Genomic DNA, 27,493 nt, shown 5'->3' with positions numbered 1-27,493 from the left:
AAAGGCACAAATTGTTGCAGAAAAGTTCAATAGAATGCAGGAAATGAAGGGTTTGATATGCTCAATTTCAGTTTTGCTCAAAAGTAGAGCTCTCAACAAGTCACAAGTCTTCAGAAGTTGAAATGTAATTATTTTTTTGACAAAAAGTCAAAATGTTAAACATTTATACACAGTGTGTTTGACAACCTTAACTTAAATAAATCCACAAATGTAATAGATACCGTCCCCACTGCATTGGTTTGGCATCACTGAATCTTTTTCTTTTTCTTCTTTTTATCTAAGGTTTCTAATGTCGTCAGTTGAGAAACACAGTAAAACAATATATAACGACAGTGGTAGTACAGCTCGTATACATATTGGGTATGGTGTCTATAGCAACAAGCATCATTTGATCCCCAGGCCAGCAGCTATGTGGCTGTTTAACTAGTTATATCATTAGTTGCCAGAAGAACTTAATAAAAATAATAATAATAGAAAGAAAAAAAATAAATAAATAAACATTTGTAAAATATTGCATTTTCCCACCATCCTTTGTTGTAAATTCATCTGTTTCAACTATTTTAATATTATTGGATCAAGGCATGTCACACTCTCTGTTTTTGTGACATTCTATTACCCACGGTAAATATTTCCACTCCCCAGGGCAGCAGGTCCAGCAGATCCACATTCACAACTACCTCCTGTCCCCTTTCCAATGCCCAGTGACTGTAAACGCTCAATTTTTCTCAGATAGGGGTAGAAAATGTAGCGTAGTCATCACAGAGGCTCTGCTGCTCTCCGTGACCTCCAGATGAAAACGAGGCAGAGTTTGAGTTTAGTCGAGGCAGAGTATGTGGGAATTGGGGCCAGATGAGAGGTCCTGTTTATTGCTGTGCCACCTCACTGTCTGGAGCCAAATATAGCCACCCACACCAGCAGCGTACCTCCCACACCTCGCCCAGAGGCAACACCACACACATCATCTGCCTGCAAAGAGTTTCTGCCTCCAAACTCATCAAAGTAGCCGAGTTGTAGGATGAAGGGATTCACCAGACTTCCTCTGCTGAGGGCCGCAGAGGGGCCGCGGCTTTACTTCCTACCTGCGGCCCTTTACTGCATGTCATTCCCCCTCTATCTCCCATTTCATGTCTAAGCTGTCCTGTCAAATAAAGGCCTAAAATGCCACAAAGAAACCACTGGCAAGTACCCAAATACCGAAGCAGGAATCAAAACCAGAAAAGGAAGCAGGTTCATAAAACAGGCTGGAACGCTGACGCAAACGGTACAAGACGAACTGGCACAGGAGTGAGGAAAGGGGCAGGTATATAGACACAGACACAGGGGAGACAATCGGACACAGGTTCAGCACATTAGGGGAGGGGCAGTAATCACACATGGCGGGAAGGCAGACAAAGACCAGCAAGTGAAGTGACCTGAAACGAGATGGTGAGTATCAAAATAAAACACGAAGTGGCAAAAAAAACATACAGAAATAAACAAAAACATGACCTAATGAGCAGGAGCTAGACATGACATTGACGATTTGGTTATTCTTTTTTTAATTTTAATAGGGGAGAGATTAGAGTCAATAAAATTATCTTTACTACTTTTTAAAGGTCTTTAAAGGCGAACTACTACACTGGCATGGAAAGAAACCAAGAACAGCACACACATGCTGATTACATGCATCAAAACACCTGCATCCACTGTAGTCTATGTGAGCCCATATGCACAGCGCCTTGATGCATCTGGACAACACATTCTCAATCTCAGCGCATCAAAAAGCGATGCTTGGTCAGGGGCCTTTGGCGTTTGTGACTCAAAAACTCTCCTTTAGCATCTAGCCCTTTGGCGTCGTATTTAGACGCGCTTGGTCGGGACGTCCATTTAACTGACATGCAGCACAAGAACGGGACAGTTAAGTTTCGGAATGTGTGTTGTTTGACCATTCCACCCCCCCCACAACCAACCTCCTTAGGCGGCTTTTCACTACCATTGTGTCTCTTAATACTACGTTATCTTACATAGCTGCTGCTATGCCCAGAGCGTTCCATACAGACACTAAAGGGGCCTTTATCCGTCAGTATCTGACGCTGAGAGCCACTGACCAAGCATCAGTATTTTATGAGTTGCGAGTGAGAAATGGTTGAACTGACTGACAGACAGACAGACAGACAGACAGAACAATCACTGAATACTAAATCAAATTTAGCATTTCTTGGTGGTGTTATCTGACGTTCAAGGCTGGGATACCAACCGGGCAAACCAGGCTCTGGGGCCCCAGAACTCCATGGTCCCCCAAAGCTCCAGGCTTACTGTGTGTCAGCTGGTTCATGCTGATTTAATTTAATAGAAAGGTTTTTTTTGTAGTATGCACTATATGCGCAATATTAACTGACATGATAAGGTGGGTCTGTTTTATTGCCTGCCTGGTTGCCTGTCCTGTTTTAAGCAGGGTTCTTAGGTGTTTATATTTTGTACATTGCTTAATGTTTTTAATGAAACTATACTACACACTATACACACTGTACAGAGAGTGAGAGGAATAGGTGGCTCATAGAGGCCCAGCAGATAATGGCCGTTTAGCAGGTTAATCTGGCCATGCTGACATTATAACAGATACATGTTTTACACATGGTTTACATGTTTTACATATGGTTTACTGCTTTTATTTCTAAATCATTTTGTAGCAGTTTGACTTTGATCAATTGTTTTCCATATGACTTTGTATAAAGGACAACTTCTCAGGTGAGGTCAATTTCATTTGTAAAGGCCTTTACAAGCTTCAATCTTCCAATCTTTACAACATACAGTATGGTACCCTCTATCTACAGGCCATACACCAGATTTAAAACCAGTTATTTAAAAAAGTACTTAACATTAAAAATTCATGACTTAATAAGACAATAACACTCAGAGTTAAAGTTCAGAAAAACAAAGTTATTATGTATTATTTATGAATAGCTCAGCTCTCACAAACTCAGACTGCTTCATCAGGACTGTGTGGGTGTGCCTTATTTGATTGACAGTGACCTGGCAACCCCGCCAGAAGAAACTTCCATGCCCAAATTCCAAGGACTTTTTATCAGATTCTGATTAACATGTTGTTCAATTCTGATTGGTGCACTGACATTCGTGACATCATCAGAGAGAAGAGCACGGAGGAAAACACAAATAGTGAAATCTCTTATGTGAAATAAGCATACTTATACCATGGTCTGGGTGAATACTCGAATCTGATTGGCTGCATATTGTCCTTAAAAAAATGTTATAGGAAAACTTCCGGTGGAACTGACTGACATTCTAAATTGATGGGCTACATTAAAAGAAAAAGAAAATGTGAATCTGTTATTACGTTTTGGGCGGTTCATGCCTTGCCGTCGTCCATTAATACCTGACAATGTACACCTTGTCGTGCATTAACCCTTACTTTTTCTACCTTTGGTAGAATATGTTGTGTTCATGTAAGGCCCATGACTTATATGAAGAAGCTGATTGAGAAAATATGTTTCCAGGTACTTCCGTAGGTAGGTAAAAAAAATAGACAGAAGTAGCAGGAGTAGAATTGCAAATATGGAGAAACAGAATGTAACTATTGATTAAAATTGGTGTAATAAGTGAAAGTTTCAGTCGTCCCCATTTCTATCTTCCAGTTTTGAGTGTCCATAAGCGTCCAGTGGCGGGTCATGCAGACATCGGCTTCCCTATGAAGGGCTGGAGAGGCATGGCGGACTGGGCCCGCAGCTCTGAGGACAGAGTCACCATCCCCAAGAACATCCTGTCTACTGGCAAGCCAGGTGAGAGATGGAACACACCTCACATCTGCATCACACTAGTCCATATCCACAACCTTACACTTCCGGGATATGTCCTTCTTTTCGGCCGGATGTCCCTCCCCTTCCTCTGTCTTTGTGTTGGCGTTCTAAACTCTGGTGGATTTCTGAGGACTGTGGTTAACTGCTCCTCAGATCTCTGCAGGGTAAATCCAGACAGCTAGCTAGACTATCTGTCCAATCTGAGGTTTCTGTTGCACGACTGAAACTACTTTTGAACGTACACACGTTCCACCAAAACAAGTTCCTTCATGAGGCTATTTTGCAGCAGCACCGGGGCTCTGTCCGGTGCTTAGCACCACCCAAGACGATTGTGATTGGTTTAAAAAAATGCCAATAAACCAGAGCATGTTTTTCTCCTATATGGGAATTCTGTATGGACAACCCAGACCCTCTTTCGCAGTGCTGTGGAGGAAGTTCTGGCAATGCGAGACTAGCATCACACTGACCCCAAAATGACGCGTTCCGGCCGCGCTGCAGTATTGTTCCATCCTCCGCCACGCGCCATGCCACACCGGGAGCATCTCAGAAGCGGAGCGTCTTGCCTGCTGACTTGTCACTGAAAGGCTCTGCTAGTACCCAATGCTTAATTTGTAAAGTGGGAGGTCTCGGAGCGCAGAGCGGGGGTGGATCCGGCGACTCAAAACGGGGGTTGGAGGTAACGGAACAAAAATAAAATGACACTGCCTACGTAGCTTCTCTGACTAAAGAAACCTAAACAACGCTGTGTGTACATCAGGGCAATGTTTATTTTTTATTTCAGAACGTGGACTGCATCGGTGCGAAATTATTCGATTATTCGTGCGAAATTATCCATAGGACTATTAAATGAACCAAAAAACCCACGGTGCTCTCCACATTCTTGATCGGCAGAAACGTTTTTTGCTTGTTTGGGATCCGACTGGCCAGCGTATTTCAAAAAGTTAAGCAAACTTTGTTGTCTTTTTGACATTTTTCCCCTGAGTGAAATGAGGCTATTACAGCAATCTCAACCAGCACAAGCGCATGTGTCACCTGAAGTGCAGCGCCGCGCTGTTGAAGTGCCTCCCCTCCCTCCCTCCCTCCCTCCCTCCCTCTCCCCCCCTCTGTCTTACCCTGAAAATTCACCTCAAAACGCATCGAAAATACAACATTTTTGTGGAACTTTAATGGGGAATAAAGACTAACAAGACAGATAACAACATTGAACACTACACAAACAGTAATTTATTTTTTTCATTTAGGCGATTCATTTTTCATGGTGACACAGGAGGTGCCGGCTCCAATAAAAAAGGTTCTGGATCCAACGTCAGAGGTGCCGGAACACGTTCCGGCGTGTTCCGGCTCAAATTAAGCCCTGCTAATACCATAACAAGCATTGTCTTGAATGTCCGTGATTGATGGTGGAATCCGTGGCGCCGCCGGAATGCAGCGCAGATGCGCCTGGTGGAATTTGGCTGTGAGATAGAACACACAGAATGAACACAGTAAACTGTAACCAGGAAAGAGTGACAACAAATTATTTGTGGCTCCTCGGAATAAAACCTGTTGATTGATGTTATTTATAAATGTGTCTTTTGAGAGCAGAACACGTTCATGTTCTCCAAATGCTGATTACAGCAGGCCTGTCTGCCTTCTGTTTCTGAATTCAAGAATGTGTGTGCTTGAATCAGTGTGTGTGTGTTTGTGTGTGTGTTTGGTTGGTTGGGAGGGGGCCGTCGAGACAAAACAGCAGAAATAGGGAACAGGAATTGATTTATAAAACGTTGTTTACTACCATTAATCTGCCGAGCAAAGCGCCCCGCTCAGACAAATGCACCCAGAGATGGTTGTATTTAATATTGAAAATAAAACACGCAGGAGAATAACAACATCATTTTTCACCAACCACTGTTCAGCAGCTGTACAACAAAAAGGCACGTTGTCTTCAGTAAGGCCAGAGATAGTTTCATAAAACGTTAATACAAAGCCCATCTGCCTTATAATTTGATGGCGCAGAATTGCAAACAGAAGCATTTACATACTTATTTTTTGCCTATAGACAAAGGGAATTATACAACGTTGTGCTCTTACTGCAGAACGTGTCAGATATTTTTTTTTGGGGATCGCTTTGATCTTTGGTAACGTCTGATAGACATCTAATGATATATAGGCTAAATGATATATTGATCGATATCAGTCAATGAAAACTGATGATTTTTAATCGATCAATAATGAAAATAACCATTTGCTGCTAATTGCAGCCTTACAAATCAATTAATTTAACCTGTATTTGTTGTTGCCAATGATCTCAACAAATGTCATATATAACTTCAGTAGTCTTTGATGAATTGTGTTGAATTAACTGGAGGGATGCCTTTTGATGCAGTTGTGGATTTCCTAACTATCTGACACTGCGTGCACGAGTTAAACGTTATTTCCCACCACTGCGACAGAATGGAGGTGCAAGAATGCAATTTAGTTTGTGGAGCTCAAAATGACAGACATGTATTTGAAAACCAATGAAAGAAAAAGTCAAATGAAATCTGTGACATGTTGCAGTTTATCCAGGTTAGAGCAGTGGCAGCAGGTTGAGTAAGGTAGACCTGGCATGTCCACCAGTTCTTACCGGGGGATCCCAAGACCTTTCCCCAAGCCAGATGGAGTATACAATGTAATCTTGCTAGAGTGTTTTGGGTCTGCCCCAGGGTCTCCTCCCAGATGGACGTGCCCAGAACACCTCCACAGGGAGGGGTGCAAAAGGCATTCTTATCAGATGGCCGGAAGTGTCTCTAAGGGCGAGCTCTGCAAAAGAAACTCATTTCAGTCGCTTGTTTCCACAGTCAAATTTCAATCCCCTTAAGAAGCTTGTGACCATAAGTAAAGGTTGGAATGTAGGGTAAATCAAGAGCTCAGCTCCTTTTACATCACAACACTCTGGTACAACACCATTATTACAGTTCTTAAAGGTCCCATTTTTGTCAAAAGTAAGATGTCTTTTTTGATTAGAAAGCAGGTTGAGCTGCTGTATAAATACTGTGAAGGTATCTAAATTCTCAATCAGCCAGAATACAGAAACTGTGCTATTAAATGAGCTACCAGGACTTCTGTAGAAATTTCCGTTACAGTCATTCCCCGGCTGCAATGACTACGTGAAAAGCAGATGCGTAAGATCCGGAAATGCTGACCAATCAGAGCACACTGGGCTTTTCTGGGGATGGGGGCTTGAAGAGACAGGCGCTAAAACTGAGATTTTTAAACAGAGTGTGATTACAGGTATATTTAGACAGACATTATGAGGAAAAATAATGTTTTTTGAACATTAAATCCCGTAAACTTGTTATATTGTTCCAGTATGAACCTGGAACAATATATGGGACCTTGACTTTATTTGTACTGCGTTGAGCACTGCAGAAACAAATTCCAATTCTATTCTTAATGTAAGATTTTCATATGAAATAGCCATTTAAATGAAGGCTTTTTAATTTTTTCACAAGAAGAGTGTCTTGGACCTTTTTTCTTCTTTTTTTCTCTATTTTTCTCTCACATTTGTTTGTATTGGAGTTATGGAATAAATCTCAGACAAAGCCTAAAATAAAAAACATTGGGGAACCCTCCATTGAAATGACTCAGCAGTGTAATATGTGCGGAGGATGGAGTGTGTGGAGGATAATGCCCTCAGCTGTAATGCTGCACAGAGAGTTCATATCCTGTATCATAATAACAGATATTATTGCCTTTAAAAAATATATATGTATTTTGAACTCTAGTATTAGTGTTTTAGTTGCCTTACCTTTGACCATACTTTAGTTCATACCTGCCAACACTCCCGTTTTTCCCGGGTTTCTTTTAGCCCTATCTCCTGGACCCCTCCCTGTTTGTTATTTCTCCCGGGAAACTCCGGTAATTTGCATGGCCCAAACTCCTTTATAAATCATCGGACCAATATGTTTGTCTAATGTTGCCAGATCTTGTATGAAACGCATCGCATTCACACAATCCACACACCATATACAATTTTCAACCCGTTTGTCACCTCAACCTGGCAACCTATAACCCAGTTGCGCAGTTGATCTCTGCGCAAGCTTCGCGGCAAGTTCAGAGCCGAAAGCGAGCCGATAAAAATGGCAGGTGGAGGCGGTGTTCCCGCAAAGAAATCGAAATATAGCTGTAAATTTCAACAGCGTTGGGCTCAACAGTTTACATGCATCTTACCTAGTCATATCGACAACCTCCACGCTTTTTGTAAGGTGTGTCGTATTGATTTGAATGTAGCGCACGGCAGGAAAAAGGACATTACCCAGCACATTAAAACACAGCGGGTCTTTTACAAGTTGTCTTGACTCAAAATTGTATTAAATGATTACATTACATTATTGGTGGCACACATTGAGAGACATCGTCATTATATACACTGTAAAAAAAAAAAAAAAAAAAAAAATTCAGTTTTTTTAAATTGTGTTTAAAAGTGTGTAAAATTATGAACATTATATGTTAATTAGCAACCCAACTGTTATTTTAAGTACTATGCTAATTATGACAAATTACATTATTATACAGACAAATTACTGTATGATTTATACAGTATTTCACATTACATACAAAGTTAAGTATAATTACAATAATTATCAGTAATTAAATATGTAGCGCATTAAATAGTTGTTTTTTTTTAAAGATTTACCGTCACTCTTTTAATGGTGTTTGATTGTTATATTTAAAAAAAAAAACAATCTGAATCTTTTTTTTTTTTTTTTTACAGTGTATAATCTGGAGTTTTCCAGCATCATATTCATATTTGTGTTTTTTGCATCATGACTTGTGAACATTGTTAGGAGCAGCAGCAGCTGAGCTCCTGTGTGCAGGCCGGGGCTAGGTACACACTTTTCAGTAGCAGCGGGTTATTTGTCAGTTCGGGATGGTTTGGACCATTAAAGACAGCACTCTGTACTGCTAGCATGCTAATGAGGCCGTCACTCCTAATCAGGAGTCAACAGGAGCCAATCAGGAGCAATTAGAGGAAATTTCCTCCCCAGCTGGGAGATGTGTATCCACAGTGGCAATGTCACACCAGCAGCCAGCCCTCTTTATGGGACACAGCTTGGACCTGCTTACAGGGATTAAAACTGCTCTCTGATGCCTTGTTTACACTGATTCTTTGGTCCTGTAATAGAAAATCACATATCTCCCTAATTACATATCTGTCTACTAACTTTTTCTTAGGTTTTAGTAGCTTGAATCTCTCACAGTTTCTACCTTCAGTACAAATGTCATGATGTCATGTCATGATGACTCTCACATTCCAACTTTATATTCCTCTAGTTATTAATAATATTTATCATATTATTAGCAAATATAAATCCCCAGTGATCATAGGCTTACAGGCCTATAGACAAGGTAGTCACCAGCACTACATCCAGTCTTCATCTTCTACTGATACAGTACCGTGACTTTGATACTGGTTCCTAAACAATACTTTTTTCGATACCAATTTTATAAAACAAAAAGACAACATCACACATTACGGCACAAATCATTTTATCTACTTTTCAGCTCCTACTACGTGACCACGCCTCTGTGAATTTTCCTGAGTGTTTTTACGACGTCTAACGTTAGACAGCCATCGAATGACGAGGCATTTTTCGATACTTTCGAGGCAATTCGGTCGGTGCCTGAAAGGTATTGATTTTGGTACCCAGCCACTAGCATGCTAGCTCGTTCTCAATGGCAAAACCCTGCTACAACCAGGGCTCAACATAAAAAAAATCCCCACTGGCCCCCGGGGCCAGTAGATCAGAGTTTTGCTGGCCCCTTCTACATTTTTACTGGCCCTGAAAGAAATATCATAGGTGTGATTGGCAAAGGACAAAAAAGCCGGAAAATATACGCCGCACCTACCATGAAGCTTCAGAAAATGGTTATATCCCAGCTAGCCACTACCACTGTTTGATGTGTCATTAGCAGTAAAGCTAGACCAGGGGTTAGGGCTGCACGATTATGGCCAAAATGATAATCCCGATTATTTTGATCAATATATTGATCACGATTAATTATTACGATTATTCGTTGATTTTAACCAAAACAAATTGTATTGTCACATAGGCTAATTATAACTGCTTTCACATCCATATTGTGCTACATTCCTCCTTTGTTGAAGGATACTATGAAGGAGTATGCCATTTCACCTGTTGTGCGACCGCTTTCCAAACATGTGCGTTTGCCGCGAAAAGATACAGGCAACGCAATTTTCTGTTCACGTTAACGGCGCATGTTGAAATCCGGTGCCAACAGGGCCCCGGTGCCCGGTGTCTACCGGCCGAAATAGCAACGCGGATTAAGGTGCCACTTAAATGTCTGCGTTGCGCTCTGATGCTCCAAAACAGACGTTAGAGGCAACAGAGACATTGCTGCATGTCACGCTAGTAAACACTAATAACACGTTACACAGCAGGTAACGTTAGCCTACCGTTAGCTACAGTAGTAAACACGGCTAAAATACTGACAGCTAAACAGTGTAGTGTTAGCAAAGAGTCTGCCGCTAAAGCTATGAGCTAAAAGACTCAAACTAGCACTGGGCACTTGTCTGAAAAACAACACAGACGGGACAAAATGTTGCGTTTACTGGTAAACTGGTAAGCCTCGTGACGACTTATGACCGACTGCTATCTGTTGTGGAATTTTCCTCACGTTACACTATACTCTGTGACTGTCTACATCTAAACTAAGCTGCGCGGTGCATGGAACAACTCTGATTGGCTCATGGAGGCACGTGATCAGAGAGTGGTTTACGGAGCTTTGGAAAAAGCTCCTAAAAAACATGGAAAATCCATCAAGATAACTGGCTCTTTATAACTAGAAAAAGATCTCAGACTAGGAGGCAGTTCACTGAGGAGTAATGGTTAAAGTCTGTGATTACAGAGACATGGTTGTTGTAGTATGCAGTGTCCTGATTGGTGGACAATGCTTGCAGGAAGAAAGGCCTGTTGTCAGTTAAAAATGTCACTGTCAAAGAGGCTGAAGCGAAAAGTTGTGGAAAACAACAGCTTTAATGATGAATGGATTGATAAGCAGGCTAGCCTGTATGCCTAATTTGAAATAAGACAATGCTGTTGCAAAATAATACAACCGGCAACATCATCAAGAATGAAGAACGCGGTGTCATTTACGTGCATATTAAGTAGCCACATGCATATATTTTGGTCTTATAATACATCCATAGGTTTACCGCTCCAGCGGAGAGGATGGTTCGTTTAGACAGAAGCTACGTTTACAAGAGTTTGGCCAAAGTTCAAGATTTGTTGCAAATATAAACAGTTAGACTACAAACTGACATCTTTCATTGTAGCTTGTTTGTAAAAAGTCGCTATTTGCAGAGTAGAGCTATGTTTGCACAGCGCGGTGGACAAGAGTGGACAGTGCAGACAGAGCAGACTGAAATATCGGTTTCTACACGTTTATGCCTGTAGAACAGGTGGTTATTGATAAGTATTGACTCTTTAATCATGAGGTGTTATTGTAGGCTACTTACAGTAACGAGTGTAGCCTTAGTTCATCTGCGCCATCGGCGGTAAATAACCCTTAGTATCGTTTCCAGTCAGTTACATGTGCTGCGTGAAGTAACGCACACACCTCGGCCCTGCTGTGTGTCGAGCCCTGGCTACAACACACACAAATTCACCCTAATCTACAAAATAAGTTGTATAGAACTACTTACATGTCCCTGTTCTGCAGGTATTCCACACAAAGTTGGAAGTGCACCCTCATTTAGAAGAAGTCTCCCGGCTAATCCTGCCTTGTACAGGTCGAAGTTGCAGAAACCGCTAGCTAGCTCATGTAGTCCTTAGCTAGCTACTGCGCATGTGCGACTAACAACAGAGATCTTACAGAAGTTGCGAGGTCTCACTCTGTAGCTAAAACAGAGACCTGAACACAGGGTGAAAAGAGGAGCTGCAGCAATGTGCAGTACAACAAAAAGATGGTGTTTTTTGAAAATTAAACCATGTAAACCTATTCTGATACAACCTCAAATTACAATTATGAACCTGAAAGCATAATATGGCCACTTTAAAGGGGTAGCCGTTAACTTCTCCTCAATAAGCAGAACTTGTGTGGTTTTTTTGCAAGTACATAACAAAGGATATAATAAAATAAACATGATTGTGTCAAATGAGAGACAAAGTGAAATTCTTCTCTGTATATTTAGTTTTGACTTCACCTCACATCCTGCTGTTGTGCATAGCCTCCATTAAGAGGCAGTGTGAGCCAAATACCACAGAAAGTTCATGATCAAAATAATATCTGACAGGGAAGCAAGACCCAAGTTAAATTTGTATGATGTTTACTGCGTTCTTGGCATGTGTGTTACTGTTAGGAGGTAATGGAGTATATTAGGTAAGCACAAGTGCACACTCACTTTTAAAGGGTTTTTAAGTCCACTTCCTCTCACCACTAACTGGTTGAGAAGAGCCCCAGATATGGCAAATCCTCTTTGCAAACTGAAGTGTGTTGAAGCAGGAATTAGAGTGAGGCACATTGTGTTTCAGATGTTATGCTTGTGTCATGAAATATCCGCTCATTACATATGTGAAGCCATGTGAGTAAAGATGCTTATGCATGACTACATGCACGTGCATATTCACACAACATATGCAAACAAATATTCGGCACAAACACCATATATACAATATATGGGCAGATACTTGGCTATGAACTGTTTGAGTTTCTTCAGACAGACACATAACTTATTGAATCACTGGTTGAAGTCCCTCCAGACTCGCTCTTGTTGGGCACAGACAATCTGGCTGAGCATATTGTATGGGCCAGCCAAAGAGTGGATGAGCAGGACACATAATACTTCAACCCCCTCACACACACACACACACACACACACACACACACACACACACACACACACACACACACACACACACACATACACACACACATACACACACACACACACACACACATGCACATCTTGCTCGGTTCCCCCCTGATGCCCATGGGAGCTCAGCTGTTGCCTGGGAGCTACAGCTTCTGCCTGCTGCCTGGCACACTGCTACGTGCTCTCAGGCTGCCATGTAGTGTGCTGGAGCAGAAGAGCTAGATGTCTTCAGATGGCCTGGCAGATGGAGTTGTGTTTTTTTTCCGCCTTTGACACCGCAGCCTGAAAGAGAAGGCTTCTCCTCGCCCCGGGGCTGTCTGTGCCTTCATGTAGTCCAGCAGTCAAGTTTTGACAAATTTCTTCCGATGCTGGCGCTACTCTGTTGTCCCTTAATCGCAGCAGGGGGAGCACACCCAAAGAGAGCTGCAGTCACATGTTGAGAAGCAAAGATCAGATCAACATCAGCCAATAGATGTCGGTAGTACGGTAGATGTTTTGTGATTGGGTGATCACCATTTCAAACGATGGATTCCCAAATGGGTAAATGGTGCAAGTGTTCAGGCAGGCTGTTCGTCATATAGCTACGAAAGGTTATGCACATAATGTTGTCAAACACTTAGTATCTTAATCTGAGCCTGTCAGTGGCAAAACCAACACTTTTGTGAACGTAAATACAAGCTGCACAATTGCCATATTAACTTACATTGAAGCTTGTTTTGCTGCTGCCGACTGCAGCAATCTCACTTAATACTGGACCAATGTCAAAGATTGGTGTTCCCATCAGTCACTACGACACAGAAACATAGGAGAATAGGGTTGAAAAAACGGTAGTTACCCTTTTGAGGGGGTGGCAGTAGCTCGGCCCGTAGGGAGTTGGGTTTTGAACCGGAGGGTAGCGGGTTCAAGTCCCCGTCACTGGTTCAAGTCCCCATACGGACAGAAATATGGAGATGGACTGGTAGCTGGAGAGGTGCCAGTTCACCTCCTGGGCACTGCCAAGGTGCCCTTGAACAAGGCACTGAACCCCCCCCGAACCACTCAAGGCGCCTGTTCAGCAGTCGCAGCCCACTCACTCTGACATCTCTTCATTAGTGCATGTAAAAGGACCTGAGCATGTGTGTGTGTGTATTTCAGGCCTGTGTGTAGTGTGTAATAACAACATAGTGTAATATGTAATTTCCGCATTGGGGATCAATAAAGAGTATAAATTAAAAAAAAATGTAATTAATTAAGGATTTACTGTGCCACATTTTAACATTAAAACATGATTTATAAATACATGATCATGCCAACAATTTTTATTTTAAGTGCTTAGTATTGTATGCACCATTAAATGGTGTGTGAAGGCTTAAGGCTTCCCTACATGTTATTGTAGGTCAGGATTATTTTTGCAACAAAATGTTATACAATATATGTAGTAAGGGGTTCCTGCTCCGTCTCTTTTTCAGCTAAGGGGTCCTTGGCCTAAAAAACATTGAAGACTCCTGGTACAGAGAGATAGAGAACAAAAGACCAAATATACTCCAAAACAGATGCTAACAGTGGAGGTTTACTACAATTAATGTCTGCATACACATGTGTTAACCCATGTTTGTCAGCGTGTATGGTCCACGCTTACAGTCCAAACATATGTTCCCCTCAGTCATACAGTTGGGCTGCACACAGACTGTCCTCTCAGACTTGGGCAGATTGAACATGAGGACCCTTGGGTCCACGCAATGATGTGTTGTGAGTTTTTTGTTTTTTCCATAACCACAATCACTTCCAAACCTTGTGTTTAATTGCCTAACCCTAACCATTCATAGTTTTCTATTACCATGCCTTAACCATATTTTATTTGCCAAAAGCAAAATATTTCTCTGACCTTAACTATACAGTTGTGATGTACAGAAAAAATCATTTAAAAATGTTGGCACTGAGTATAACAAATAGTTGGCACTGAAGCCCAGGGAACTCTGGGACCTGTGCCACTAAAACACACCTGTTCTACCATCAGTCAACCAGGACAGAATTTGTAAGGATTGTAACTCTATTAAAATGGAGTCTTTGTCTTTGGATGGTGTCACTATATGCACACAGCAGTGATTCTCAAATGTCCTTAGTTGATCCACTTTAGTTCCAGGGGCCAGGGCTGTAGTCAAGACTACCTTTGTTGAGTCCAAGACAAGTCCAAGACCAGGACTAGTCAAGGCCAAGTCAAGACCGAGTACAAAAAGGTTTGAGTCTGAGTCAAGACCGACTCCAGGTCAGAAAAAATCTCCGGGAAAAGGCACGATATGTGTGTCTCCATTTCAAACATCACTGCAGGTTGACTGCTTTTAGCAGCAGAGGTCGATTGTGGGTGACAATACTGTCGTGGTTAGCTCGCAGAAACTCTACTGCCGAAGTTGCTGGCTGGCTCGGCAACGTTAGCTAATGTCCGCTAGCATACAAACAGGCTAACTATAGCCAGTTAGCTTTGTGTGTAACAAAAACCCACCCATCTCGTAGGAGCGAAGCTTAATATTTCATTCAATAAAATGATGGTACAAAAGGAGCACTAACGCCACAGGTCTTATGTTGACAACGTGGACGCAGATATACAGGGCTCTGGCGTGACAGTCACTCATTTCGGTCTTTTGTTACGCACTTCCGCCACACATTATATTTCTCACACGGAAAAACTATTTATAATATATTTAATATGCCAAAGCGCCCAAAATTTCTCTGGCGCGCCGCTCTCACTATGGAACCGGCAGGAATCAAGCGCGTCTCCCCTGGAGTTCTTAGTTGAGCCTGCCACTTATCAGCCAATCAGAAAATAGCACTATTGTATCTGGGTAAGATTTAACGCAACAACCAATGAAAAAAAAAAGCATAGAGCAGCGTACAGACACTTGCCTAAACGTTCGCTTATTCAGAGACCAGAGACCCAAACGGGGCTCTGTGTCTGTCAGACGGTCTGAGATCTACCGTATCAGCAGAGCAATCACGTAATGCACAACAGACTATGGTGCAGGTAGATTATTTTCTGAAATGTTGTGACTATTATAACTTTATTTTTCTCAAAATATCACGACTCCTCCAAATCTCAGAGAACACAGATATATTTTGAGTGTGCACAAAGTTTTGAACATGAGCAGAAATCTTGCTCCAGGGGTTTATTAATAAATTAAAATGAATTAATGTATCATTGAGGTGAATAATTGTCATATGCACATTTAAGGAGGTTACTTCCTCAACAAAAGATGCAAAAGAGAAGGGAGGAGTAAATGATGCCTAGGCAACGTGTGTGCTGACTCAGATATAATTAGAAAAGTCGATCTACAGGAGAATAAATAGATGAAAGCAACACAGAATGCCTGAGAGCCTTATTGCAATATATTCCATTATGTTTTTATATTTGGATTATAATCTATGTTTCCCTTTACATAAAGATATTTCCAGCATAAATTGATTCAGAAAAAGGTAGAAATAAGTGCATACAAATTCACCAGAATGCAGGAAATGAAGTGTTTAATGATCAAAATTTTCGGGGGGAGGACCCCCAGACCCCCCCGCATCATTAGTCACCATGCAGATAGAAGGTCACTCTTGCCTGTCTTCAAAACTTGAGAGCCCTGGATATAGGAAACTCCGAAGGCAATCGTAATATTTACCTAGCAGGCTAGGCTAACGCTGTTGCGCTGATGTTAGCAAACATCGGCGTAGCGTTAGCTAGCTGTCTAAACTTCTGAAAAGCCGAACAACATCCCTGTCGTTGGACCATAGTTTGACAAGTGCTTCTATATTGATGCTCAGAGACTTTTCAGCCAAGCCACAGTTTCTTTACTCCTCCACTGCTGAAGTCAAATCTAGTCAGTTTAGTTTTTTTCCTTTTTGGTTTGTTTTTCCCAGGGGGAGGACAGTGTCAGCTGGGCTGCTACTGTCTGTCACTATGGAGATTATGGAAATTATTTGTCAGTTGTGTGTGTGTGTGTGTGTGTGTGTGTGTGTGTGTGTGTGTGTGTGTGTGTGTGTGTGTGTGTGACTGTAAAGCAGTGAGGAGACAGTGTTTATAGCTGACTAGTCATGTAGGCCAGCTCAAGTGTAAAGAGCTATCGGGGGCTGGAGGAGTGGAGGCAGCATGGCTGACCTGCATTCTGCTCTATAGCAGTACTGTACTATCAGAGACTGAACCATTCAGTCTCTCCGTACACTGCTGTCTCATTTGACTCTGACCTCCCTGCTTTGTGTGTGTGTGTGTGTGTTTTCTTCCCCAACACAGATGCAGACGAGTCCTCAACGTTTGTGACCGGCATCGTTTTGTACAGAAACCTGGGCAGCATTCTGAATCTGCAGAGGTAAGACTGAATGCTGACTGTTTTACCACTGCAACTGATTAGAAGCTTGGATTTCATTGTTAACCAGGTTATACTGTGGCCATGAAACTCTATTAATATCAGGGGAAATTAGAGGGGGGCATTCAGACATGGAAGCCAGGGAACACAAATGCACGATACAAAGAATGCTTAACAGGAACGCAGGAGAATGGATTAGATTTTTTTGTTCTACACTACTTGGCCATTATAGTACAATAGAGGCTACAAGGAACATGTTTCATGAATGTTGCATAATGTATTCTACAGCTTTAATTAAAAAAACAAAACAACTATAAACATCCTGAGTTCTGCTTACTAGGTTTATCTGAAGCCTTCAATGTAGTGTGTTTTAGTTTAACAACTAAACAGACCATGACAGATATGGAAATATCTCAACAACTATTGGATGGATTGCCATGACGATTTGTACAGACATTCATGGGCCCCAGAGAATGAATCCTATTGACTTTGGTGATCCCTTGCCATTTCCTCTAGCACCAGCAGCAGTTGACATTTATTATTATGGTTTTAAGTGGAATGCTTTAAAAACTATTAGATGGATCGCTATGTCCACTTTCCAAATCCATTCTGTACAGACATTCACGCCCCTCTCAGGATGAATTTTCATTACTTTAGTGATCTTTATGACTTTAACTTGAATTTGGTTTATGAACAAATAACTACAAAACACTGCCATCAACCTACGCTCTTTTGCTTAGTGTTGATTAAAAAGCTAACAGGTTAGACTAATGCCGACCCTACACCAAACGACTTTTCAAGCGATTCCACCGTCGCAGACTAATTTCCAATATCGTAATGAAATCATGAGAGTCTTTCTAGAGTCGCAGCATTCCGTAGTCTCAATTGTTTAGTGTAAGATCATAAAACTCAGTCCCAGTCAGTCTTTTTCCCACCTTGATGATCTGACAAAATCCAACGTGTTTGATATTATCCTAAGTTTTAAGTTTTAAGTGAAGTTAAATCATGTGACCACTCTCTCGTTACTTCCGGCTTCTGAACTGGTTGCAGTTCCACCAGAGTTCCATATAGGGGGCGCTCACAGGCCAGTGCAGAATGAATGGCGCTCTATGGAGCTATACCCCTCAAAATCCACTTTTCTCAGGATATAATTTTTTGTCTACTAATTTGAATGTTGCATTCGAAAGGGGATGCTAAGAAAATACACACTGCTGGGTGTTAGATTTTTTTTAAAGTGGCTTTTTTGTTCTAAAAAGCCTTTTAAAATGTCAATGACATCATACACATATACGGCCAGAGATACTGCTTTACGTCAAGCTCTGAGTCGCTTCCTTTGTTCTCTCGAAGCATCGACAACACAGCTGACAGGTTAGGCTCTCTCTGTTAATACACGACAACACAGCTGACAGGTTAGGCTCTCCCTGCCAATACACGTGCTAGAAAGAGGTTTGCTAATGTTTTAAAGACCACGCCGAAATATTCACTCTGACATTCTGGTTCTGCTTCGGATGCCGTCAAGTGGGATCTCCGATCATAATCAATCCTTCACTGACCAATCAGCATTCATTAGCATAAAGCTAGCGTGTTATGGGCAAACGACTCAATCTGTAAGAAATCGAAAGGACATAAGTACTCAACTTTCGACCTATAATCCATTTTGAACTTGCAGAAACTACAATCAAATCTGAGATTTCTCAACGACAATCAGGCGAAAGAGACAAATTTAGCCGTCTAGCTCCATAGAGTCCCATTCATTTAGCACTGGACCGCGATCACCCCCAGTGGAACTCTGGTGGAACTGCAACCAAATGGGGCTTAATAGGGATTGGAACGGCTTTCCGTACACGGGCTTTGGCTAAAGCCAATGTTGTTTATTATTGCTATTGCACGGCGCTAAGCTAAATGCTTAAGAGGGACAGTTGCCATTTTCAACCCTTCTGAAGCGAGTCATCCAACGGGAGTTTTACATGCGGATAAATTCAGACCCCCGGTACTAGAGACATTCATCTGCACGTACGGCAGAACAGAAAATCTGCTAACTTTCCCTTAAGTTACCAGCTAACTCTAGCAGTAGCTAGCTAGCTTGGTTAAATTTGTCAAAACGAATCTAGTTGTAGTCTTGCAATTTGTGACCCTGCAAGATCCCCAGTCTTTACTTATTATGACAATCTTTAACGTTAGATGTGATATGATTGTCTTTAGATGTGAGATGGTGTCAGACTTTAGTCTTTTCAAAGTCTGTTCACAGCATCCAGTGTACGGTAGGCATTAGAAGAAAATTATATCAAAACATCATCTTGTTAGCATTATCATTGTGAGCATGTAAGCAAACCAATTGGTTTAAAGGTGAAAGTATTTTGGTCAAATAGATCACATACCAACTCAAAACAATGAACAACAGGGTCCGACATAAGCAATGGCCCGGGGCCTTTAAAAACTTATGTTGGGCAAGTTAATTGGACAGTCACTGGCCCATTCGGGCCATTTACACTAAATAAAACACTGTTACTTTAAATATCTTATTTTTGCCTGATCAGCGTGTCTTCTCTTGTCTCTCTCTATGTCGCATGATTTAAGAACTAAAACACATATACCAAAACATATTACAATCTTTTTTATTACTCTTTGATAACCAGAATAAACAATATTGATCTATGACAATCATCGATATTGAATGTTTTAGAGTGTGTGAAGGCAGCAGTGTGAATTTCTTTCACCTAAATTAACAGACATTATACCGTATTGGTCCGAATATAAGACAACCCTGATTATAAGACGAGCCCCCCTCTTTCAAGACTCATTTTTGGAAAAATACTTTTTGAAGACCACGTCTTGTTTTTATAAAGAAAATCATTTTCTTTGAAAATAATTCTAATACAAACACATTGAATATAACAAGGTAGGCTGTTGTTTTTAAAGGACAATTCCGGCGCAAAATGAACCTAGGGGTTAATAACAGGTGTACCGAGTCGGCCGTTCTCTGGGATATGTTTTCATGCTAATCCAATGTGACCAGTTTTAGTGCAAAATGGTAATTAGCTTGTAACGCTAGTCGTCGGGGAATGCTAAAGTAAAAAGGAATCGCTATTTCTATACCACTAACAAGGCTCTGAATGACTGCTGTGGTAATGGGCATCCCATCATTCCGTTTTTCAGTCACGTAATCACACACTCTCCTGTCAGTCTCTTGGAAGCGGCAGCTTTGAGGACCACGGTAAGATTTTCTCTGGCTGTTTGCATCTTTAGAGGTGTATCATCTCCATGACAACGCCTTGTTGTACTTCCGTTCTAACTAGTCCCCATATATAAGACGACCCCACTTCTTCAGATGTATTTCCAGGAAGAAAAAAAAAACGTCTTATATTCAGACCAATACGGTAATAACTAAATTAAATTGCAAATCCACCAAACTAACTGAATTTATATTTGTAGATGCAGAATAAGGCTTTTTCTTTGTTGTTTTGATAAGTCACCAACGATTAAGAAAATAACAATTTGAAAATGATTTCCCCCCTCTTTTTTTTTTACTGGTCCAGTAAAAATCTGATGGTCCATATATAGAGGTTTACTCCTCGACACAGCGGCCGCGGGTTCGACTCTGACCTGCATGTCATTCCCCTTCTCTCTCCTCTTTCATGTCTAAGCTGTCCTATCCATATAAAGGCCTAAAATGCCCCCAAAAAATTATCTTATCAAAAAAATATTAATTATTATAAAAGAATATCTGATGGCCCAGGGGGCAAGTGGGTGACAAATGTTATGTTGGACACTGTACAATATTAGAATGTGCACAAAATCCTTCAATAAACCAGCTTTACGTTGAAATATAGTCACGTATGCTGTATACAGTAACTGTTGAACCATATCCCTGGTTCTACTACAAAACTGTGCTGAGTGTTATGGATTGTCACGGCAGAGTCAGGGCATTTGACATCAGTGCTGCAGTGAATATTGCCAGTTAAATGAAAACAAGGATTTAATGCAGAAACAGCTACGAGCAGTGGGTGGCCTCATGTATGTCTTTTATCTCCGTGAGTAAAGGGATTTCTTGGAGGAAGTTGCTGCTGTTTTTTGATCATGCAAAACATGCATGAATTAAATCCCCTTTCCAATACCATGGATATAGAGCCATTGGCCAGCCATGCCAAAACACTTATTCATGCACTTCAATATCCAATGGAAAATGCTCTCAACGTGTATCAACGTGGTGTCAACATAAAACACAACGTTTCAAGCCGGAGAGCGGAGTTCACTTCACGGCAAAAACAAAATACTTTCACCAAGGAAACGCTATTCGTTCCTCTGTAGTGTTTTTATCCACACCACCATCTTTTTCCTGAACTTAACTAGTCGTTTTGGTGCCTAAACTTAACTGTCATCACCGCATGATGCTCACTTTTTCTGGCTAAACTCCACTACCACGGCCCCTGAAAGGACCGTCATCTGGCGCTGCCTGTAGCCGACTCACAGTCACCTGTTGGCGGCTAAACAACTGCTGCTGGTAGCCGGGGTCCTGGAGCTCTGTAGCGTCTAAATACAACCAGCAACTGCTGCTCGGATTTTATTGTTCTATGGCACTATAGACTGTTCACGTTACAGTGCTTTACTTAGTTTAAAATACTTCTATTTTAGGTTTATAGTATATGATCTATTGGTGAAGTAGCATTGATCACTTTGAGGGGGGGATACATTTTGTCCCCACCGGGGATACAAATAATCCAACAGAGGCAGGGATATGTAGACCAGAAAGGGGGTAATATCACGCATCCCCCCCCACCCCCAGGAAATCACACCCTGGGTGTGTCTGTGAGTAACAGCCTGTTATCAATGCCTGTGGTTGGGGTGGTAAGGAGCTCCCCATTATGATAATGTGATACGAGCACGTAACGAACTGGCAACATAACATACGGAGACAGGGAAATGAAGCAGACCCTCGCTCTCATCAGTCCTCCCACATTGTTTGTTCTGAATCTTTGGATTGCTGCTTCCCTCCATACCTCTCAGCTCTACTCATATTTTTCATCCGTGTCTCCTCTTCCTTTTCTGCATTGGATTCTCCCCTCAAGTAAAAGGAGATAAGTTTGAGGCAAGAGACTAGATGACACAAACATTTAAGTTGACTGATTGTGCTTTGGAATGGCGAGAGGGCGATTGTGCGTACAGGATACAGTGATGATGTGAGGAACTGGAAAACGGAGCATGGGCTGTTGAACATGTTTGGCCGACTGGAAGCTTTCAGTGTCAGTTCTTCCAGTGGCAATTCACTTCTACCTGATTGTTTCATTCCACATGATTGATAGTACCTATGAAAAGCAGAAATTGTAATGCATACTAAACAGGCAGAATGTAATGTAAAATACAATGCCCCAAATATGTGATAAGATAAGCTATTGAAAAACAATGTGGACTGAACTTCAGATGCTAGACAAATCCTTGAAACTCTTTAGGGTTTACTTGGCTGGTAGGGTTATATGTTTGCTCTGGAGCAGAGCACAATGATTCTGGCGAGCTCATCAGAAGCAGATGAGTCCGTAATCTGTTAACATGTTTTATTGTTGAATAAGCGTTTGATGTGATTCTGATGCTTATGTATAAGCAGACTGGACACGGTTACTGTTTAAAGTGGCTCCATGGAAGTGCTTTAGCATTTTGTGACAAACTTTACTAAACCAAAGGCAATGTCAGCAATGCCAATCTGTTCAAGTCTCACTTGTGGGACTTGTTTCCTTTAATGCACTCATCTGGATGTCATTGTTTGCTAGTTTTCCTCAACCAATTTCAAAGTATTTGGAAAAGTTTGGACAGCTTTTTTCATTCACTTGAATGGGAAAGTGTGTCAAAATTTTTGACTGGTACTGGATGTCAATCAGGCGGTTTGTTGATAGTTCCACCACTTTGGTCCATTGTGAATTTCTAAGCGACTACTAGATGGATTTACAGCAACATTTTGTACATTGATGGTCCCAAGTGGACCAATCCTAATGACTTTGGTGCTCCCTTGGCTGCTCCTGTAGTGCCACTGCAAGATGGTTATGACCGAAATGTCTAAACTACTGTTGGATGGATTGCTAAGACATTTGACACATGTACTCGTGGTACCCAGAGGATGAGTCTATATACATTTGATCTAGCGCCACCAGCATGTCAAAGTTTTCACTTATTATGTGAAATATCTAATCAATCTACCAGATGGACTAACACAGCAAGTTAATTAATTATGTATTTAGTGATATGGCAGGTTGACATTTTTGGCTTAGAGTCAAATGTTTTGACAATTCATCTGGTACAGTCATGGTCCCCATGGGATAAATTCTAATAATGTTGGTAATTCCCAGCAGGTCAAAGGCTACATTTGCATTGCTACGTTTTAGTTTAAAAACTAATATCTTTTGCTACATCTACACCTCGCATTCACACTGCTCTGGCGTTTCAGAGCCCCGTTTTGGTTTGGAATCTGCGGGGTTGTGTTGCAGTCTCAGCGACCGCCAACAGAGACCTTTGGCAATACCGACACTGACGCCAACGTTTCTGAGACAAAGCTACTAACGTTATGATGCTGCCTCCTGTTTAACCCGGCATGCGCACGCCCATGTTTACGAGAATGTTGATGAGATATTTTGGTCTGAGCGTGTTAGTTTAAACAGACATTAGTTCTTCTACTGGAGATAAAAACACTGAAAAATTAAACGTAGCAATGTACATGTAACCAAAGTTCTAACTTATCCAGTGAAACGTCTACTAGAGTGATCAGCAATTTGGAACAGATATGCATTCAAGACAATATATCTTAATGACTTGGGTGATCCTTTGACTTTTACACATTGTAACTGCTAAACATCAGCAAGATAGCATTATCATTTAACTCAACGCACCACTGTGGCTGTGTATAGATTAGCAACTGATGTTTTTTTTCTCTCTCTCTCTCTCTAGAAACAGCACAGTCCTCAACTCCAAGGTTTTGTCAGTGACCATCAAGCCCACCCCTGCTTCCCTCTCTGCTCCAGTTGTAGTTGAGTTCTCCCACCTGTACAACGTGAGTAACTTTTGTCTTAAAGAAATTTCAAATATGATATAAGGTTATATAACCGGTAGTTTTTCATGGTAATGATGTTTTTTTTTTTTTTCTGTTCCCCATCCATTAGGGCACCACCAACCAGACCTGTATATCCTGGGACGAGAGCGACAGGTGAGACCCACCATATTTTTGATTCATCTGACCATGCTTGCACCCTAACCTTGTAATATGTGGACTCTTTGTAAGCTGTTTTGTTTGTTATATTATTGATTGTATTACGGGAATTTTGTAGGTTCCAGCATTTTTGGAGCTTGCTCTATTCTAGTAGCCTGGAAATCCAGACCTAAATCCGAAAGATTAAAGGACAATTCTGGCGCAAAATGAACCTAGGGGTTAATAACACATGGGTACCGAGTCGACCGTTCTCTGGGATATGTTTTCATGCTAATCAGTTTGCGCTAGCTCGTTTCAAGCTAGAGACACATTCGATTAGCATGAAAACATATCCCAGACAACAGTTGACTGTGTTATTAACCAAGTAGGCATATGAAAATCTCACTGCACACAATTGAATTGGATAACACTATGACCAATCACAACAATACACAGGGTGACGTATCCAGAGCCCCATACGCTTAGCTATCAGCGGAGCTAACTGGTAGATTAAACTCTTGCCGTATCCGGTCGGCAAAACAGCAAAAACGTCCTTCTTCCAAAGGAACGATTTGAGCGCCGTCTTCTGTTCCTCTTTTAGATAAAAAGCCAAGTCTAACTCGTTCATTGTAGCAGCCAAAGCCAAAGCCGCCAGTTCATCCGTAGCCATCTTCCAATGTTTACTAATGACTTGGACGTAGCAGCGCTGTCGTCATCTGTTTCTCTCACCTCTGGCCCACCTATGTCAGATACACCGATGTGATTGGTGCAGCTCGGCTACAAGGGCATAGTTTATTTTATTTTATTTATTTTACCTTTATTTTACCAGGGAAAAAAAATCACATTGAGATTAAAATCTCTTTTACAAGTGAGCCCTGGCCAAGAAGGCAGCACATAAAAATACACTTTAACATACAACAAATAACAGACAGACAGGTATGGACAGCAACAATAAATAAGAAATAAAAACAGAAAATCACATTTTAAAACAAGCACAAACATGTTGATATATTTGATGTAGGCAGGACTTGAATTCAGTATGTGAAATAAAAACCTGCAATTTTAGCTGATTTTGTAACTCATTCCATGAAGTTGGAGCTCTGTAACAAAAAGCAGTTTTTCCGAACTCTGTTTTAGTTTGTGGAACATCATACATCATGTATTTACTTGATCTTAGATTCCATTCAGATCTACTAGATGTTAAGAGTGTAGTTAAATATGAAGGAGTATGTCCAGTTATTGATTTATAGACAAAGGTCAACCAATGTTTAGGCCTTCTTGTGTTGTCATATAATACACATAGATCATAGATCATAGATCTCAGTGCTGAATGATACACAGAATCCAAAGATTTCAACAGGGACGTTGTGGAGTGTCTGTAAAACACATCTCCATAGTCTAAAACTGGCAAGAAGGTAGATTCAACCAACTTTTTCTTGACTTTCTGTGTGAAGCAAGAACTATAACGAGCATCATGACTGAATGCCAGAGTGACTCACTGAGCAAATTCAAACTGTGCTCTCGCGAGAACTCTATATTTCCAGGGTACCATTCTAGGAACTCAGCGTCAGGATATTTCAGCCTCTACTGCACTATATTTAATCTATCTCTTGTGAATCCTCTAACGTTATGGATATTCAGGACGCTGGAGTACCCCTCTACTGCTGCCAGTAACTCATATTCAGTTGTAGTACTACTCGTCCAGCCATCTGGCCAACACTAAGCTCCAAAGCAAGATACTGTAAGAAACTAATCGCAAGATCTATCTAGATCAGGGGTTCTCAAACACATCACTCAAAGGTCCGCATTTGATTTTTATTCCAGGTCAAAGGTCCAGAACAATTGTCAATAACAAAAAAACATTGGGTCAATTTTTTGAGCTTCATGCAGTAAAAGGAAGTTTTTATCACTTCGGCATTTTTGTAGTTTTTTTTCTGCCATTTTTCCGCCTTTTTGTCAACGTTTTTTTTCACTTTGGCAACGCTTTTGTTGCTGTTTTGCGTTCTTGTCGCCTTTTTCGACAATTTTGTCGCTTTTTCCGTGTAAAGTCAACATTACTAACAATGTATTGATCAATAGAAATTTTATTTCAAACTAGAAAACATTATACTTTCATAAGGTATTGTAGTCAACTCGTGGTTTGCGATTAACTTGCGGTTTGGTCCGGATGCAGACCTTGGTCCGGACGTTTTGAGAAGTCCTCCTGATCTAGATCTTCTGGGGAAGATCTTCCATTCATCTTCGCCAGATGATGAAACTCTAAGTATTTGGTAACCCCATTATAATCCTTTTAGTGCGATCATCACACCAAAGGTTCCACTTGTACGTAGAAAATAATGACGTCTAATGAGCATATTGACATTAAATTTGCATGTTCCCTCTGAAAGTTGGCAACAGTGTCTTTTTTTGTGTTATTTTGACAAAGTCAGTGCACTGCTCTCCAGTGAAAGGTGCTGAGTGTGTTGGACAGCTCCGCAGCTCTTGTCTGGGGAAACACTAACCCCACGCTATCACTGCTACGACACTGATGCAGCATGTGGAAAATTAAAAGTGTCGCTCACAGCTTTTCCTCCCCTGCCCAGCCCACGCACACACATCAACATGTACGATAGAGAGCAGTTTACTGGGAGAGAGAGAGAGAGAGAGAGAGAGAGATGGTTTTGCTGTACCATTGTAATCCTCCTTTAAGTTGGTGTTCATGTTATAGTTTATGTTGTGTCAGTTATTGTTAATTTTCTTTTATTTGCATGTTATCTGCTTTGGCAATATAAGCAATGTCTTCTCATGCCAATAAAGCTCTTTAAATTTAAAAATCATTAAAAAAAATGACATTTGGTCTATACATCTGCCCATTGCATATTACTGTATATATTATTTGCACATTCTGCACTCATTCCCATTCAGCCTCTTTTTTTCTTATGCAACAGTTATTTTGTATGTATGTATTTGTTTTTCTATATTTATGGTTTATTTCATATTAATGTTTAATATGTCTGTTTGTTTGTTTATGTATGCACCATTCAACAAGGCAAATTCCACGTATGTGTAATTTATTGTGGCAAAAAAACCTTTTCGGAATCTGAGAGAGAGAGCGAGAGAGAGAGAGAGAGAGAGAGCGAGAGAGAGCGAGAGAGAGAGAGAGAGTGAGGGACAGAGAGAGAGAGAGAGAGAGAGAGAGAGAGAGAGAGAGAGAGAGAGAGAGAGAGAGAGAGAGAGAGAGAGAGGGAGAGTGAGGGAGAGAGAGAGAGAGCGAGAGAGAGAGAGAGAGTGAGGGAGAGAGAGAGAGAGAGAGAGAGAGAGAGAGAGAGAGAGAGAGAGAGAGAGAGAGAGAGAGAGAGGGAGAGAGAGAGAGAGA

The 27,493-nt window shown here is 41.2% G+C and overlaps 1 protein-coding gene across 1 annotated transcript in view; it reads left to right on the top strand.

Annotated features, from left to right (window-relative positions):
* adgrb1a (adhesion G protein-coupled receptor B1a) overlaps positions 1-27,493 on the top strand; it is a 145,601-nt gene that overhangs the window by 54,157 nt on the left and 63,951 nt on the right. Inside the window, exons 13-16 of the mRNA XM_078253605.1 lie at positions 3,633-3,776; positions 16,898-16,973; positions 23,901-24,003; positions 24,113-24,156. Of these exons, the coding sequence (XP_078109731.1) occupies positions 3,633-3,776; positions 16,898-16,973; positions 23,901-24,003; positions 24,113-24,156 (367 nt within the window). The remainder of the gene's footprint in view (positions 1-3,632; positions 3,777-16,897; positions 16,974-23,900; positions 24,004-24,112; positions 24,157-27,493) is intronic.

This window comes from Sander vitreus, chromosome 6 (genome assembly GCF_031162955.1).
Source record: "Sander vitreus isolate 19-12246 chromosome 6, sanVit1, whole genome shotgun sequence".
Taxonomy (NCBI): domain Eukaryota; kingdom Metazoa; phylum Chordata; class Actinopteri; order Perciformes; family Percidae; genus Sander; species Sander vitreus.
The sequence above is the reverse complement of the archived record's forward strand: the minus strand, read 5'-3'. Positions and strand labels throughout refer to the sequence as shown.